The 16,491-nt window shown below is 42.4% G+C and overlaps 2 protein-coding genes across 5 annotated transcripts in view; one reads left to right on the top strand and one right to left on the bottom strand.

The window, feature by feature from the left end:
• The window catches only part of ddx27 (DEAD (Asp-Glu-Ala-Asp) box polypeptide 27), a 99,642-nt gene extending 83,151 nt beyond the window's left edge, over nucleotides 1–16,491 (top strand). The window contains exons 2-22 of one of the 2 annotated variants that reach the window (XM_083971777.1): nucleotides 8,880–9,061; nucleotides 9,566–9,715; nucleotides 9,796–9,855; nucleotides 9,958–10,162; nucleotides 10,389–10,441; nucleotides 10,533–10,619; nucleotides 10,702–10,807; nucleotides 10,891–11,064; nucleotides 11,668–11,818; nucleotides 12,190–12,289; nucleotides 12,380–12,521; nucleotides 13,064–13,217; nucleotides 13,333–13,414; nucleotides 13,555–13,732; nucleotides 13,834–13,940; nucleotides 14,917–15,013; nucleotides 15,104–15,195; nucleotides 15,314–15,434; nucleotides 15,818–15,914; nucleotides 16,001–16,060; nucleotides 16,139–16,491. In XM_083971777.1, the coding sequence (XP_083827903.1) occupies nucleotides 8,978–9,061; nucleotides 9,566–9,715; nucleotides 9,796–9,855; nucleotides 9,958–10,162; nucleotides 10,389–10,441; nucleotides 10,533–10,619; nucleotides 10,702–10,807; nucleotides 10,891–11,064; nucleotides 11,668–11,818; nucleotides 12,190–12,289; nucleotides 12,380–12,521; nucleotides 13,064–13,217; nucleotides 13,333–13,414; nucleotides 13,555–13,732; nucleotides 13,834–13,940; nucleotides 14,917–15,013; nucleotides 15,104–15,195; nucleotides 15,314–15,434; nucleotides 15,818–15,914; nucleotides 16,001–16,060; nucleotides 16,139–16,157 (2,319 nt within the window). In that variant the 5' untranslated portion in view covers nucleotides 8,880–8,977 and the 3' untranslated portion in view covers nucleotides 16,158–16,491. Of the gene's footprint in view, nucleotides 1–8,864; nucleotides 9,062–9,565; nucleotides 9,716–9,795; nucleotides 9,856–9,957; nucleotides 10,163–10,388; nucleotides 10,442–10,532; nucleotides 10,620–10,701; nucleotides 10,808–10,890; nucleotides 11,065–11,667; nucleotides 11,819–12,189; nucleotides 12,290–12,379; nucleotides 12,522–13,063; nucleotides 13,218–13,332; nucleotides 13,415–13,554; nucleotides 13,733–13,833; nucleotides 13,941–14,916; nucleotides 15,014–15,103; nucleotides 15,196–15,313; nucleotides 15,435–15,817; nucleotides 15,915–16,000; nucleotides 16,061–16,138 lie in introns of those variants that run through there. The other variant, XM_083971778.1, reaches the window with a different exon arrangement.
• On the bottom strand, nucleotides 878–7,739 carry pltp (phospholipid transfer protein). Of its 3 annotated transcripts, XM_083971315.1 has the most exons (16): nucleotides 7,621–7,739; nucleotides 5,599–5,734; nucleotides 4,853–4,952; nucleotides 4,629–4,757; nucleotides 4,162–4,317; nucleotides 3,811–3,874; nucleotides 3,535–3,690; nucleotides 3,278–3,454; nucleotides 2,642–2,701; nucleotides 2,282–2,446; nucleotides 2,068–2,135; nucleotides 1,925–1,967; nucleotides 1,388–1,451; nucleotides 1,218–1,294; nucleotides 1,001–1,106; nucleotides 878–910 (listed from the first exon to the last, which is right to left on the bottom strand). In XM_083971315.1, the coding sequence occupies exons 2-15, from the start codon at nucleotides 5,726–5,728 to the stop codon at nucleotides 1,014–1,016; spliced, it is 1,482 nt and encodes a 493-aa protein (XP_083827441.1). In that variant the 5' UTR covers nucleotides 5,729–5,734; nucleotides 7,621–7,739; the 3' UTR covers nucleotides 878–910; nucleotides 1,001–1,013. The 3 variants fall into 3 exon arrangements, with proteins under 3 accessions (XP_083827441.1, XP_083827439.1, XP_083827440.1); XM_083971313.1 differs by having other exon boundaries at nucleotides 878–1,106; XM_083971314.1 differs by lacking the exon at nucleotides 7,621–7,739 and adding an exon at nucleotides 7,452–7,571 and having other exon boundaries at nucleotides 878–1,106.

The following is a 16,491-nucleotide window of genomic DNA, read 5'->3' as shown; positions in this document are numbered from 1 at the left end:
GGAAATATTATGGTCATTTCTCCAGGCCTTGATAATGTTTACTGTTTCCAGTTTAGTTTCAGTTTATTCATCAGTACGGTTACAACAACATTTGAACATGGAAATCACAACGACAGGCGTAACACAACATTATAATGTTATGTCACCATGGTTACAGTACACACATGAACAAGTATCAACAGTTTGGGTATGTCACAGGTTTACTTTATGTTGCTGTACTGTGTCTAATGCTGGTTTTAGTCAGGTTTTTTTTTTTCTCTGTGTAGTAGATTCTCTGGTTGTCTATGTATATACTGTATAGGTGTGTGTGTGTGTGTGTGTGTGTGTGTGTGTGTGTGTGTGTGTGTGTGTGTGTGTGTGTGTGTGTGTGTGTGTGTACCGTACGTACTATACGGAGACCTTTGCTACAAAGCAGGGTAAATAACCAAGGTTGACTGAACCAAACCACCATCACATCACAGCTTGGTGTGATAGCAGTTGTTGGGTTTCGTGGAACCAGATAATGACAACACATCCTGGGTGGGTTGAACAAGCCCCTGCTGGTTTACCCTGTGTGTTGTAAATTACATAAAATTGGATTCTTTTACTGAAAACAACTTCTCTCTTTGTGCCTTCAACCGCCTGGTGTATATAAGCAGTGTTGTATATACTGTATGTAGTGTGAGGGTATCTATATATATACATATGTCTGTTACATACATAAACATTTCTTTGTTTACATTTCAGTGTCATGTACATATTCACGCAAGGTTGTGTATATTTACCTTGTGTGTATACAGCCAGCCACACAGTGTGGTAGATACATATCATGTACTTTAAACGGCATTCCTGTTTGAGAGGTGCTATACAAATAACGTTAATAATTATCATAATAAAGTTATTTTATATGTATCTGTGTGTGTGTGTGTGTGTGTGTGTGTGTGTGTGTGTGTGTGTGTGTGTGTGTGTGTGTGTGTGTGTGTGTGTGTGTGTGTGTGTGTGTGTGTGTGTGTGTGTGTGTTTGTGTCAGTGTTTTAGACGCTGTTGGTTTCTGTCTCATTGCCTCCTGTGATCATTTCTCTCAGTCCTTTGCTGAAGTGAAGATTTGCTCCAATCAGGATAAAACCCTGTGGAGATGAACACAGCTGCTGTCAACACGGGGTGAGTGACCATAAACGTACATACACACACTCACTGAGCACTTTATTAGGAACACTTGGCACACACTTGGGACTTACATTGTGATATTCAACCACTTCCTCAATGAAGTCCATCCCATCCGCCAGAGGGATCCTCACTCCTCTCTTCGTATAGTCTGAATATGAGCACACACACACAGTCGGTAAAACATCAGCACAGACGTCACGTCAGTGGGACAGTTCATGCATTTACAGCTGATGAATCTTACTGTTAATCATAGGAACCACAGACATCTGCAACATGGTCTTCAGAGGAGCCTGCAGAGGAATCAACTGATGGACAGAAACAATGTTAGAGACAGACGGAAAGACAGACAGAGAGAGTTTCTTAGAGCTTCTGTGGTGTGGTGACTGATGGTTGATCAGTAACAAGGCAGTCAAAGTTAACACATTAATGCAAGCTCCAAATTTAATGCCCCTGTTTTTTTGACACTTGATTAATGCATGTTCTGTTATATTGACCTTTGACCTTTAACCCATAGTTTGAATCAGTGGACAGAAATTCATCAACTTGCAGTCACAAACTCTGCTAACAGTTACCACTCTGATGGCATGATTATATTATTATTTGTGCATATTTGAGGGATTATGGACGAAGCCTGTCATTGTTCTTGGTTAATGTATTATTACGTTACATTTGCATAAAGCAGCATATTTGTTTATTATTATAAAAGATACATTTTGAACAAAGTCAAAGGGAAAATTCAGTGTGTGTGTGAAGAGAGATAAAACATAACAACACTCACTGCCAGAGACTCCAGAGCTGATTGGTTGGAGAATATTTTAAACCTGAAAGATGAAGCACATTGTTGGACACACGAATATAAAGAGCAAGCTACTGAGCTGGATTTAAACCTATCACATCTGTGTAGCATGTATGTGTGTGTACCTGCGGAGGTCAGCGTGAACTGACAGACGTTTTCCTTTCACAGAAACTTTGGCGTTAAACTTGGTTTCCTTCAGGAAAAGAAATTGAAAACAACAGATTTTCAGTTTAAATTAGTAAACAAATGTAACAGGTACGAAAGGGGCTGACACCTGATTCAATCACGATAGCAGGGATTTGATCAGATGAACGTGTATTGAAGTATATGTGTGTGTACCATGGTCATGCTGCTGAGCTGGACTGGAGGCAGACCTGGGGGCAGCACTATCACTTTGACGGTAGCTGTCATGAAGACTGTCGCCCCAGATGTTTTGATGGTTGTTTTTGGAGGGGTGTTGACAGCAATCTGAAGCGAGATTGGAGCATCCACCAGAGCCGGGTTCTGTCCAAAACACAAAGGAAGAATATGAAACACTGCAATAATGCACAGTACAACAGTCCTTCTACCCAGAACTCATGGTGAGTAAATGAGCAACATTGTGCACACTACTCCCTATGTTTAATGCTTCTACTATGATTTTACTGTCTCTATTACAGCACTACTGTCTTTCTACTACGTGACTGTGTCCACACTCACCAGCATCATGATGGCTCCAAAGTAGGTGGTTCTCAACAGCATCTCCACATCTTTTGGCATCTGAAAGATGACACGGTACAAAACTGAAAGTGAGGAACAATCAGGCTTTTGGGGGTTTGGGGGTTTTACAGTGTTAGTGGTGCTTTGGAGGTTTGTAGCCATGTTGGGTCTCTGGTAGTTTTTAAAGACCTTGGTGGTCTTGAGGGTCTGTTCTGTTGTCATTTGTGGTCTGTGGAGGTTTGTGCTTTTTGTAATAGTGGTAATATTGGTGTAGTGGTGTGTATTTTGGGGGGGCATTTTTTGCCTGTTTTTGATAGAACAATGTAGAGCTTTAGGGATATGCCAACAAGGGACGTGCTCCTAACCACTCGACCAATGAGACCCATATTGGTGTAGTGTTGGTGAATCTGAAGCTGTTTTGTCGGTCAATAGTGGTTTTAGATTTTTGTAGTAGGGGGGTTTGCATTTGTTTAGGGATTTGTGGTGTTTGTGATGATTTTAAATGTCTATGATGGTTTTTAGGTTATGTGGTGGTTTGGGTGTTGGTGGTAGTTTTTGGCAGTCAATGGTAGTTTTAAGGGTCTGTGTTGATTTTGGGGTTCTGTGATGGTTGTGAGGGTCTGTGGTGGTTGTGACCTTCTCATTGACGATGTGCATCTGGAAGATTCCTGCTTTGTAGTATGAGAACATCCCACTGTCGAAGAAGAACTCGGACAGAGCCAGGTAAACCATCCGGTCGTACTCCCTGATCACGGGGTCGATGGCGTAGTTCACCAACGTGTCGTTTGGGTTCGACAAGTCGAAGAACATCCCCTGCATCACATCACATCACAGTCAGAACACATCATCGTCTACAGTAAAACCATATGGTGTAACATGTGTCTGCTTCTGACCCTGAAGTTCATGTCGAGACTCCTGGACGTTACCACTGGATCATCAATCAGAGAATAATCGATCCCAATATAACGATCAACTTCAGTCTTCACTGGTATTGTCTCCAACAATGAGTTCACATGAACAAGAGCAGCGTGATCCAGAGCCGGACAGATCTAAGAGACAGAGACAAAGTAGAAAACAGACACAGCCAGAAACACAAGAAGGGCAGAATTAGCCAATAATTATCAAAATAATTCCTAATAATCAATCATTCATTATGTGAGACCTCAGACCTTTTGGTTGAGGAGGAAGCGCATGCCTGATGTCAGAAAGGTGGCCAGGGCATCGTAAACTCGCCTGAAACAGGAAAAACAAACGAGTAAAGACAGAGCACATGAGACAGAGAGCATGGCAACTGATCAACGATTCCTGCAACATAATGAAAACAAATAAATCAGGGAGGTTTATTTTATAATCTGATTGTTTTCATCTAAATATCGATTTATTACTCTGTTATTCCTATCATGTATGGTGACTATTAGTGTATCAGTCCTATTGTCCTATAAACTAATTAATTATGATTATCAAAAGTCATTGCATGAATCCTATAAAAAAAGGAGCCAATAATCATCTATATCATTTACTTTAGTGTTCCGCTGAACTTTGCTCTCATTTTGGAGATTTTGGCATCGCAGGTGATGTTATTGATCTTCAGTCGACCTTCATCGTCTCTGATCAGATTCAGAGCTGTGTTGATGTTCACACCTTCAGCCGAAGCATTGATGTACCCTCTGTCGTAACTAAAACACAACAGCAACAACAAAACAACAATTGTCATCATTATCACCATCACCACCTTTATACCCATCATCTTCTTCATCACTGTCAGTCATCAAGATCTTCATCTCTGTAAGTACCGACTGCTTCAAACAACTACCCTACAGAGACATCGAGCCCAAACCAAAGCAGTTTTGTTCATACAGCAATTCAAAATCATCTTCATCTTCATCATTAACCACAATATTCATCATCAATTCTCACATTACTACAGTCATATATCAGATGTCTGTATGCTGCTGGCGGTCTACCAGCGTCCTGTTGGAGAACTCACAAGAACCAGTAGAGGATCTCTCGGTGGAAACTCAGCCTAATTGACGAGTCCTGAACATCAAACATCAAACCGACGTCAGGGATGAACTGCAGGTCGGCATGGGTCAGATTCAGCTCAGCGATCTTCACACTGAGGACAGACCAGAAGGAGAGACAGCATCAGTAGTACCCTCTGATAGTACTCAGTACTAAAGTATTACTTCGATTATGACGTAATACTCTTACTCAGTGATGGTGTATTGGAAGCGTCCCTCGTCACCCCTCATCTCTGGCATCGTGATGTTGGCGATCTCCTCTTCAACAAACTTCTGAGTCTCGAACTTCACTGAGAAGACAAAACACACACTTACTGACAGTGCTGCAGTAACTATGAATACTGGTAATTCTTCAACAAACACATAGAAATGACTACAACAAGTACTTCAACCCAGTACAATAGTACTACAAACCATTATTGTGTCCAGAAAGACTTGCAATGACATGATCAACTTAATTCATTTGTTTTGATCCCTCCCTCTTTGTTATGTTATGTTTTCATTATTAATGCTTAATCAATCTGATTAAGTAGCCTCCCAGTAGAGACAGAGCTCTCTGTAATGAGAATTTACTTTAATTTACTGTGCTTTGTCGTTATTCCCTCAGTTGAGGTGGTGCCCTAGTTTTTCAAACTGCCAGTTTAAGTGTTGAAAGGGGTCGGCTGAGGTGGATCCTCCTGGATCAGTAAAATGGCTTTGGAAGAAAATTTGTGGAAACATGCAGCTGCAGACCCAGGGGTAGATCCAGAACAAACTGGAGAGATCACAGATCCCATCATACCCAGGAGTATCTCAGGAAGAGACCATAGAGTGGAGATGGACGTCTAAACTGGACTGTCCTGCTCAGTCTACCAGTATCAGTATCAGTATTAGTATACCATTCAAATAGGTGAAATCCAGATTATGAATTTGACGACTACATATTCATATACTTACACATATTGAGTGCTTTGTCAGTGATGCGTATTTTGCAGCCTGCATGTTCGGCCGCAGCCATAATGGTGGACAGCAGAGGGAGGACGAAGAGGAAGGACAACAGACAGGGAGTCATCCTGAACTGGACCATGTCAACCTTAAACACAGAAGAAGAAGCTTTATGTTAAACTAATTTGAGATGTTTAAGAGAAGAAATGTAAACACACTTCTGTTGTAGTGTATGGAGTAGGCTATGGAGACATTTGAACAGGTAGTCTTTTACCAACATCATGCTGCTGAAATAACACTGTCTGGTATTTAGAGTCGAGCCGCCTTGAATGAGCATCTATAAAATTGGATTTGGCAACACACTGCAGCCTTCTGACTGTAAATTGTTATGATAAATGATATACATAAAGTGATGGAAGTCAGTGGGAATATAAAAACTTCAGTTGTGTAAGGTTTCGAGACATAATAAAAACACACATGTTTAAACAAACAAACAGCCACACTGGTCACACAGAGTCCTCTGGTGTAAACAGGAAGTCGGCAGAAGTGTCCTCTGTCACAATGAACAGAACGATCTCAGCCAAGTGTTTTTGTCCCTCCTGTGGCTCCGTAGCTCACAGCTGAACTCCTTCTAAGACTGTGTCGTCCATATAAACTCATCTCAACTTGAACTGCAGTAACCTCTACAACCCCTCCACACACCACCACCCGCTTCTTTCTTTCCCAACACCGACCCTGTTTTTCTGTCTTTAAAACAAACTGAGGTGCTTAAGAGAAACAGTTTAAACTCCCTGAAATTCCTCTGTAAATCTGCCTCTGTTTACATCTTTCTGCAAAATATTAACTGTTTTTGATGAACTCTGACAGTTGTGTTATTAACTTACAGTCACTGATACTTAAACTGCTTTTACATGTTAAAAAACATAGTTTTATCCTACAGCTGCATTCGACCTGCTTCTACAGATCTTCTACTGACAGTTTGTCAACTGACGTCATCCGAGTAAAAGTGAATGAAACAGCAGGAACAGCAGGCTCTGAGCTCACTCCCTCACTCACACACACACACACACACACACACACACACACACACACACACACACACACACACACACACACACACACACACACACACACACACAGAAACACAAACACACATTAATCATCAGGTCCAAAGCCTTTGAAGAGCTGGCGGTCCTCACAAATACAGACATCCATGACCACACACACGGACTATGGTCTATAATCTGTGTGTTTAATTACAGCTCAGCAAGGAGGGCCCATCAGCATCCAGCTGCTGTTGCACCCACATCTGGACATCTGGCTAACTGCTAACTGCTAACCTTTAATTAAATAGATTCACTTCAAAGAAAGAGGAAGACTTTGACTCTACGCCCAGCCTGACCTCTGACCTCTGACAAAACTGCCGACACGCGACAAATCAAATTGGTCATGAAGAATATCAGTGTCATAATATTGTAACATAAAGTGAGTTTCCAAAAGAGTCAGACGTGAACACACTCCTGTTGTTATAATCTCTGATGTCCTTTCAGAATAAAACTCCAGATGTCCAGATTTTAAAAAACACAGACTGGAGAAGTCCAGTCCAGTTTTGTTCAGTGATAGTTATCTGTGCATCTATGACAACACAGTAAAGATCACAGCTGATTTAGCTACTACTTCTAACAGGACTATTTCTCTGAATGGAAACAACAAAGTTCAAGAAACAGCCAAGTGAACAGCAGACAACAGCTGACATTATGATGTGATGACATGGTTTTGTTGTCTTTAAGGGTTGTTGTTCTCAAACAGGCTCCCAATGTGAGAGTAAGCAGGTACAGTACATCAGCACAAAATCTACTACTCACCTGTCCATGATGAGTCTGTCTGCCTGCCTGCCTGCCTGTCTCTGTATCTGTGTATCTGTGTATCTGTGTCTCTATGTCTCTTTGTCTTCATGTCTGGTTTCAGTAACACATGAACTCTACTCCTGATATCTGGGTGATGATGAAAATGATGAAAAATGTTGAAACTCACAGCTCAGCAGACTGGAGGAGGTGGAGCTCAGATGGTTTGATTGATTTGGTTTTATATCCAGGTTCTGGTTCCCTTGTTCTCTTAAGTTGACGTACTCTGTCTCTTGTGTCTCTGTCCACACTGATTCACTCTCTGGAGGTTTTTTTTTTTTTATCCTGAGGGACTGACTCCTCCCCCCCTACCTCCTCCCTCCCTGTGGGATACAGAGTATGTTTTCTTGCTCTTCTTGATTGGTTATACAAGTATGGGGGACAGAGGCAGAGTGTTTATGTGTGTGTCTAAAATTGTATTATAATTTATAATTAGCCTATATAAATCAAGCAAATATTAACTGAAAACTTCCATGATGTCAAGGTTCAAGGTTTGTTTTTTTCATCCACCCCTGGGGGAAAAAAACTGTCTTGCATTAAGGGAACTGGTGCATAAAACCAAACCTGCGTGTATTTACTCGGAAAACATGCAGAGGAGTGAGGTATTTATTCAGCCCTGCGTAATGTCTGCAAGTCGTCCCTCCAGCATCCACATGACCACACAACCCCAACACTCAGCGATGCAAGGCAGGCTGCATGTAGCCTGTGAGGTAAAACCCAGGGTTAAACAGTCGTGGTGTGGTAACCACAGATGAATCACATCTCAGTCTGAACAGTCAACAGAAAAGCTACCTGAAACAATAAGAGAGGAGGACATGTCCCCCTCCTGGTGCCCACTAAACAGAACAGACAGTGCCTGAGGGCTGTAAAGCCTTTATTCATGTAAACAGTCTTTTTTATTGTTTTGTGTTCAAGGTGTTTTCTGTTACTGGTTTCTGTCTTCTTTAAGTTTGTCTTTGGTAACCTCACTGTGAGGTCACTGTGGCAGAGTCGTCTCTCTTTCCAGGAAAATTTAAGCTTCCTAGGAATCAACTGGTTATGGATCAATCAGTGTGTGGGTGAGAGAGAGGGAGTGTGAGTGTGTTATTGGGGTGTTATTTGTGGACAGAATAAATATATGTTTTACTTCAAAAGAGCTGACCCAGAATCTGAACCTAAAAACCTAAAAAGGAAAAAAACACACACACACACACACACACACACACACACACACACACACACACACACACACACACACACACACACACACACACACACACACACACACACACACACACACACACACACACACACAGAATCAATAAAGTTTGTTTAAAAAAAAAAAAAAGATCCATGAGCCGGAAGTAAACTGTACTCACTTCCTGTTTCCGTCAACACACGTGTGTGGAGAAAACTGTGGACCAGGTTGGTTCTCAGGAGCGGTTTCTACCAGGTCCAGATCCAGACGCAGACCGGGTCCGGGTCTGTCTGTAGCCGTGTGGTCCGACATGTTGGAGCAGCTGGGTCTGATCGGGACCATCCGGGACGAGGAGCAGAGCCCGGAGGAGCCCGACAGCGAGTCCGACCAGGAGGTGAGTTGACCCGGGCCACACAGCCGAGACTGTCCCCGGAAAACTGTCGAGGCAGGCCGCAGGAGGTGAACCAGACTCCGGCTGAAAAACAGCTAATTTACCGCGGATTGATAAACAAATAAAAACTCGTAGCTTGAACCCGAAACCTCTGAAGCTGCGGATACGATAGAGTAGACTCTACACAGCCCAGACCACTGGCCTGTAAACATCTAAAATAAAAGTCTGGATCATATAGGAACAACTAAATCAAATGGGTTTATGTTAAAACTGAAGGATTAGACTTTTAAATGAAATTAAAATAATACAATACACGGAACATGCCCCAATGTGTTTTATTTGATTGACTCGGTACTCGGGACGGTTGTTTTTGTTGATGTTGTTGTATATTGACTGTGTTTATGTTTATATTATTAAGTATTTCTGTTTGGGTTTATTTATTAACAGCTGCATATGGTTGTGTTGTTGTCTGTTATATCTCTCTCTCTCTGTTTGTGTGTGTTTTAGGAGGAGAAGATCATCCTGAACAGGAAGAAGAAATTGAAGAATTCAGGGTCCAAAGACTTTAATGCTGACTTTCAGTTTGGAGAGAGAGACAGCCTGAACCATGACGACGACTGGGTTATGGCCGACGTCATGAAACAGCTCAAGAAGAAGGTATATGTTGTACACACGGTGTATACGTTCCCTCTGTTGTTCTCAGTCGACCATATATTTACAGTGTTGTGTATTTGCAGAGAACTGTGACGACTCTGGACCAGAAAATAGAGAAAATCAGGAAGAAGAGGAAGTCTGAGGTGAGTCGATGTCGATGCCTCACCTGCCATTTGTTGATTAAAAAACACTGTCTGTGCAAATACTTCTTCTGTGTGTAAACTCACATTTGTTTTGACCTGCAGGAGAAATCAGCTGGTGCTGCTGAAGATACTGCAGATGAGAACAAGGAGGAGGAGGGGGGAGAGGAGGAGGATGATGAAGAGCAGGATGTAAAGCCTGCAGCTGGAGAAGCTGATGAAGATGAGGAGGGAGATGAAGAGGATGATGATGATGATGATGATGATGATGAGTTTGACTCAAGTGACGAGGAGATTCTTACCAAATCTGGTGAGTTCAGCAGAGGCTTTTATTTTGAAGTATGGCAAGAAGCTGAAAGATCCTTTTAGAGATAGTATCCCGATAATCAACTATTTAATTTAAATGTCACTGAAAACAAACTGCAGCTTGGAACAGAAATTTGAAAAGAAAAAAAAACAACAACCCAAAATAATAATATAATATAAAAATTCCAATTATTTATATAATTGTGTCGTTGACTTCCTGTTTCCTGCAGACACGCTAAGAGAGAAAGAACGACGTGGGAAGAAGAGGAAGGCAGGAGAGGAGGTGAGGATGAGGAGCTGATGCTGTCACATGTCCAAGTGATGTATACATTAAGGTTACCTTGGTAACTGATGTGTGTGTGTTTTTTGTCCAGGCTCCAGAGGCCTTCTATGAAGATGCGTCTCAGTACGACGATCAGTTGATGTTTGACGATATGAACCTGTCCAGACCCATTCTGAAGGTACGAGATGACCCGTGTCTCTACCAGGTTTTCTTGGTTTTGTTGTTGTTGATGTTTGTGACATCATATCGTGTCGCTGCAGGCCGTCACCGCCCTGGGCTTCAAGCAGCCGACCCCCATCCAGAAGGCCTGCGTCCCCGTCGGCCTGCTGGGCAAAGACCTCTGTGCCTGCGCTGCTACGGGGACAGGTAAAACTGGTTAAACCTGGAACCGGTTCACCAAACTGGGACCGGATGAATAAATATTAAATATCATCGTCTCCTCTCCTCAGGGAAGACGGCGGCCTTCATGCTGCCGGTGTTGGAGCGTCTGGTTTACAAGCCCAGGACATCCCAGGTGACCCGGGTCTTGGTTCTGGTTCCTACCAGAGAGCTGGGCATCCAGGTTCACTCTGTGGCCCGTCAGCTCGCCCAGTTCACGTCCATCACCACTTGCCTGGCTGTCGGTACGTCTGATGACTGGTTACTCATTTATTGTCACACTGTCTATGTTTACATTCAGAGCAATACTCCAATATTAACCCCAAATAAGATGTTGCCATGTAAACATCAGTTTCTGATCACCTTCAGTCAGAAAAGGCAATATTTGGACGAAACAATAATTGTCTTGAGAAGTGAGTACTCCAGTCTCACAGGTATTATTGAGACATGTACCTCACTAAATATTCCCATTGGAGTTTTTTCAGCATTTTGCAGCAGTTGCCAACTTCTTGGTGAAGCATGACCTGGTTTATGGGTGTTTAAGTAATATGTGTAAACAAATAGAGACATGACAATTAGCTCTGCTCAATATTTCCAGAGGAATTAATATTATGAAATGTTTGGATGAACATAAACGCTGAAATATGTCATGACTTCATATGTCATGATGTACACTACTAGTGAGTGTTGCCAGTTTATTCAGATAATGCTGATGCACATGTAAACAACCTTTTAGGAATATTGCCTTAACCAGAATATGGAGCAGCTCAATCAGAATATGGTTTGCATGAAGCACAAGTTTGACTTGGACCCTGAGACTAACTTCACCTATCTCATCCTGTTTCCAGGTGGTTTGGACCTGAAGTCTCAGGAGGTAGCACTGAGGGCGGGGCCAGATGTCCTGATCGCTACACCCGGTCGGCTGATCGATCACCTCCACAACACACCGAGCTTCGAGCTGTCGCACATCGAGATCCTGATCCTGGACGAGGCTGACAGGTAAATGCTAGGTGTGTTTCTGTTAACCTGTTACATGTGCAATTTGGAATAGCAAACTTAAAATACAAGCAATGGAAACACAACTTTCAAAAAAAGTCACATTTTGGGAATATTGAAATGTATTAATTTATTAATTTGGTTTTAATTCTATTGTAGCGTCCTGGTCCTGGAGAGACCGTGGTTTCTCACACTGCTGATGTTCTTCTGAATCTCTAAATAAGAAAGTTCGCAGTGTCAATCTTTCTAAAAGACATAGCTTCTATTTTGCACCAAACTGCTGTAGAAACCCACCTACTGACCCCTGCAGGAGAGGAAGCTTCACTAAAACAACTAATAACTCCCCTGAGTGGTTCTGTGTGTCTGTCTCTTAGGATGCTGGACGAGTATTTTGAGGAGCAGATGAAGGAGGTCATCAGGTTGTGTTCCTACAACAGACAGACCATGCTGTTCTCCGCCACCATGACGGACGAGGTTCGTGCTTGTACCCGTGTCATGTGACCTGCGGCTCCAGGTGTGTCGGTACGAGTCATGTGATGTGATGTGACCTCTTGTCTGCTGCAGGTGAAGGACCTGGCAGCGGTGTCGTTGAAGCAGCCAGTCAGGATCTTCGTCAACAGCAACACGGACGTGGCTCCGTTCCTGCGACAGGAGTTTGTCAGGATCCGGCCGAACAGAGAGGGAGACAGGGAGGCGGTGGTGGCCGGTACGTCCTGGTTATACAGCAGCTAACTGCAGTACCGATACTACGGGAGTGGTACTACACTGCAAAAACTCAAAATCTTACCAAGAATATTTGTCTTATTTCTAGTCAAAATGTAATTTCTAGTCAAAACAAATCTCATTATACTTAAAATAAGACTCATCACATTAAAAAGTAGCTTGTTTTTAGAGACTTTTTACATCTTTCAAGCATATTTTCACTTGAAATTAAGTAGAAAAATCTGATAGTGGAGCAAGTTTTTCTTTCTTATTACAAGCACAAAACAACTTGCTTTCACTGGCAGATTTTTCTACTTATTTCAAGTGAAAATGTGTTTGAAACAAGTGAAAATGATCTAAAATCAAGTTCATTTTTAAGTGATTCGTTTTATTTTAAGTGGGAAGAGATTAATTTTGACTAGAAATGAGACATTTTGACAAGAAATAAGACAAATATTCTTGGAAAGATTTTGAGTTTTTGCAGTGTACTACTATGACTAGTACTGCTGCTGCAGTTGAGTAACCGAGTGTTGTGTTTTCTCTTAGCTCTGCTGACCCGAACCTTCCAGGATCACGTGATGTGTTTCACTCAGACGAGGAAACAGGCTCACAGGCTGCACATCCTGCTGGGGCTGATGGGCCTGAAGGTCGGAGAGCTGCACGGAGAGCTGAGCCAGAGCCAGAGACTGGAGAACCTCAGGTACACAGACTGAAACCCAGGCTCACAAACTGAGACGGAAGCTGGAGAACCTCCAGAACCATGTCCGTGTCTACGTCTGTTAACCCTTTCTGTCCTCGTTCTCCGTGTTCCCCAGGCGTTTTAAAGATGAACAGATAGACATCTTGGTGGCAACAGACGTAGCAGCCAGAGGTCTGGACATCGACGGAGTGAAAACGGTGAGAGTTACTAAAGTCTTGTTAATAAACGGAAGCTCTTACTGGTCTATTAAAAAATAGATTTGAACTTCGACAAACTCACATTCTCGGATCCTGCAAATAAATCTGAAGACGTGTCCGTCTGTCTGTCTGTCTCTCAGGTGATAAACTTCACCATGCCGTCCACAGTCAAACACTATGTCCACAGAGTCGGCCGCACAGCGAGAGCCGGTCGTTCAGGACGTTCGGTGTCTCTGGTCGGGGAGTCTGAGAGGAAGGTTCTGAAGGAGGTGGTGAAGTCCGCCAAGAACTGTGTGAAGGCTCGAGTCGTGCCGCCAGGTACGCAACACAGAAGAAGAGAGTTGTCAGTGTGTCGGTGAAGTAGTTCAGTCCAGAAACATGAAGAAGCTGTAACTAAACTCTCTCCCTCTGTCACCCAGAGGTCATCCTGAAGTTCAGAGATCTGATCACCAAACTGGAGAAAGATGTTGATGCTGTGGTGAGGCTGGAGAAAGAGGAGAGAGAGCTGGCTGCGTCCGAGGCCAAGGTACACCTGACACACCTGACACACCTGAGCACCCTCACACTCTCACATTGTGTTTTCAATAGTCAATCAGCTTGAGTCAGAAGAAAAGGGAGGATCGGCTTGTCAATCAACTCGTCACTTAGTTTGTCGAAGTGTCTGTGTAGCACAAGCCATAACATTTCATTAACATGTCATTTACCATCCAATAATGAATTTTGCAACATTTTTAATCTAATATATTTAATACGTAAACATAGAAACAAACAGCCAGTCGCAGAGCTTCATGCTCTGCTGTTTACATCAGTTCACCATCTGATCCTGACCTCTTTTCCATTACAACAGCAGCTGAGGATCATGGGTATTGTAGTATTTACTGGTTAGTGAGTTAAATACTTCACACCAGGCCAGAACATAAACCTATGCATTGCTTACGGTTTCTGTATAGTTATTATTATATTATTATTATTACTTAGTTTAGACTTACTGATGTTCACCTCGGGTTACTGTGTGGTTGCTGTGGAGATGCTGTTGAGTTACCAGAGTAACGACATTAAAGGGTTACTATGGAGTCTTACAGGGTTCTAACTGTGGTTGCCATAGTAACGTATTGTAGTAAATCTAGTCATTAGCTGCTCTTCTCTGGAGGAGCGTCTGGCGAGCAACACAAGCTGCTGTGTGGAAACGGATCAATAAATCACACGCAGATGTGTTTTAATTTCATAAATCATGTGGAGACAAGCTGGAGGTGCTGATGTTTGGGTTTCACGCAACATCTCACTTATGTCTGTACAACATAAAACATTTTATTGAGAGAAATGATTTGAACTTATTTATGAATATTCCTCAAATTTGTAGACACAGATATTAAATGAAAAATATATTTCTTATAGTTTGGTGAAAACATAGATTTTCTTAAACTACCGGTACTGTCTAATCATATTCTGATTACTAAATAATGTTTTTTTAATATATATTTTATGTCTTTTTGTGTGTGTAGTTGAGCGTGGCTCAGAAGCGTCTCGGTGACTCCGCCTCTTCAGCTCAAGCACAGAGAGTCTGGTTTCAAACACAACAAGAGAGAAAACAGAGTCGCGGTGAGTGTCAATACAAATTGTGCTGTACTTCACTCGCCACGGTTTCCTGAACTGTACTGATGAGCTGCTCTTCCTCCCCCTCTTCATCAGTGTCGAAGGCTCTGCAGGAGTTCGATCTCGCTCTCAGAGGAAAGAAGAAGAGAGACAAGTTCCTGAAGGATGGCAAGAAGAAGGAGCTGACGGTAATAACACATCACACGGGTGGTGCTGTTTTGTTACATTTATCGTGATGTTTTGGTCTCTATTGATCCGTTTCTTCATGCCCCCCTTGTTCTCTGTGTCTCACCGTGTCTCTGTCAGGCTGAGGAGCGCTCTCAGTTTGAGATCTTGAAGGCTCAGATGTTTGCTGAACGTGCCGCCAAGAGAGAGAGACGACCGAAGAGAGCGAGAGCGATGCCTGAGGAGGAGGAGCCTGCTAAAGGTCAGAAACCCCAACATACATAAACATACTGATAAATAAGAATACACTGACGAAGCCTATATGTGAACTGTCTGCTAAATGCTGCTAAAATAGCTCGTTGTCTGGTTAATAAAAATTATGCAATGAACAATATCCAGCTCAATATAAACATGAAAAAAATTACTTTGAACTTAACTTATAGCCAAAAGACCATGTTAATCAAGACATTTGCACATAGGAAACATTCTACATTTCAGTAGTTGATTTTTAACATTTTTTCACACTTTTTTTTGATTGAGTTAAGATGAACAAGTTACAACACAAAGGTAGTAGGTCTGAATACTTTCTGTAGCCACTGTGGTGGCAGTTGCACTAAACCCATCTCTCTCCTCTCGTCTCTGTAGCAGCCAATCAGAAAGCGAAAAAAGGAGGCAGGAAATCAGTGTTTGATAAAGAGCTGACCAACACCAGCAGCAAGGCTCTGAAACACTACCGAGCAGGGTAAGGCTGCCTCTCAGTAAACACCTGTCCTGTCAGTGCACACCTGCCTGTCTGTAGACTCGTCTCACCTGTCCGTCTTGTTACAGACCGTCCTTCGCTGACAGAAAGCGGCTCGGTATGGACAGGAAGCGTCCTGGCAACTCCAGGTGAGTTTCACTCTCTCTGTCCACTGCACAGTTGAGATTGTTCAGTAAAAGTGGCTGAAGATCTGCTCTCTTTGTCAGGTTCAATAAGAAGAAGTGATGACCGAGATGGCCACCTGGAGTTCTCCCACTTTTTCATGTTTTGTCTCTTTGTATTCCCTGTGTAAATGTTTTCCAGTTTTGTTCATTGAAGAACTTTTAAATAAAGTTGCAGAGAGGATAAAAACACCTCTAGTTTTTGGAGTTTAGTTTGACTCCTTAACATACATTTAAAAAGTTAATGTTAAAGAATGTACAAATGTGGGTTTTTATATGTCCATATATTTAAAAAGAGACGAGGCATGATAAGAGTATAAATTGCAGGTGTAAATCCAAACTCCACGTAAACTTCTGGTCGTGTCTTTTAATTTTCAAAGAGTATATCTGGTTATTAA

The sequence above is a fragment of the Trachurus trachurus genome (assembly GCF_905171665.1).
Source record: "Trachurus trachurus genome assembly, chromosome: 5".
In the NCBI taxonomy this organism is placed as follows: Eukaryota; Metazoa; Chordata; class Actinopteri; order Carangiformes; family Carangidae; genus Trachurus; species Trachurus trachurus.
This window is presented reverse-complemented; position numbering and strand designations above follow the sequence as displayed.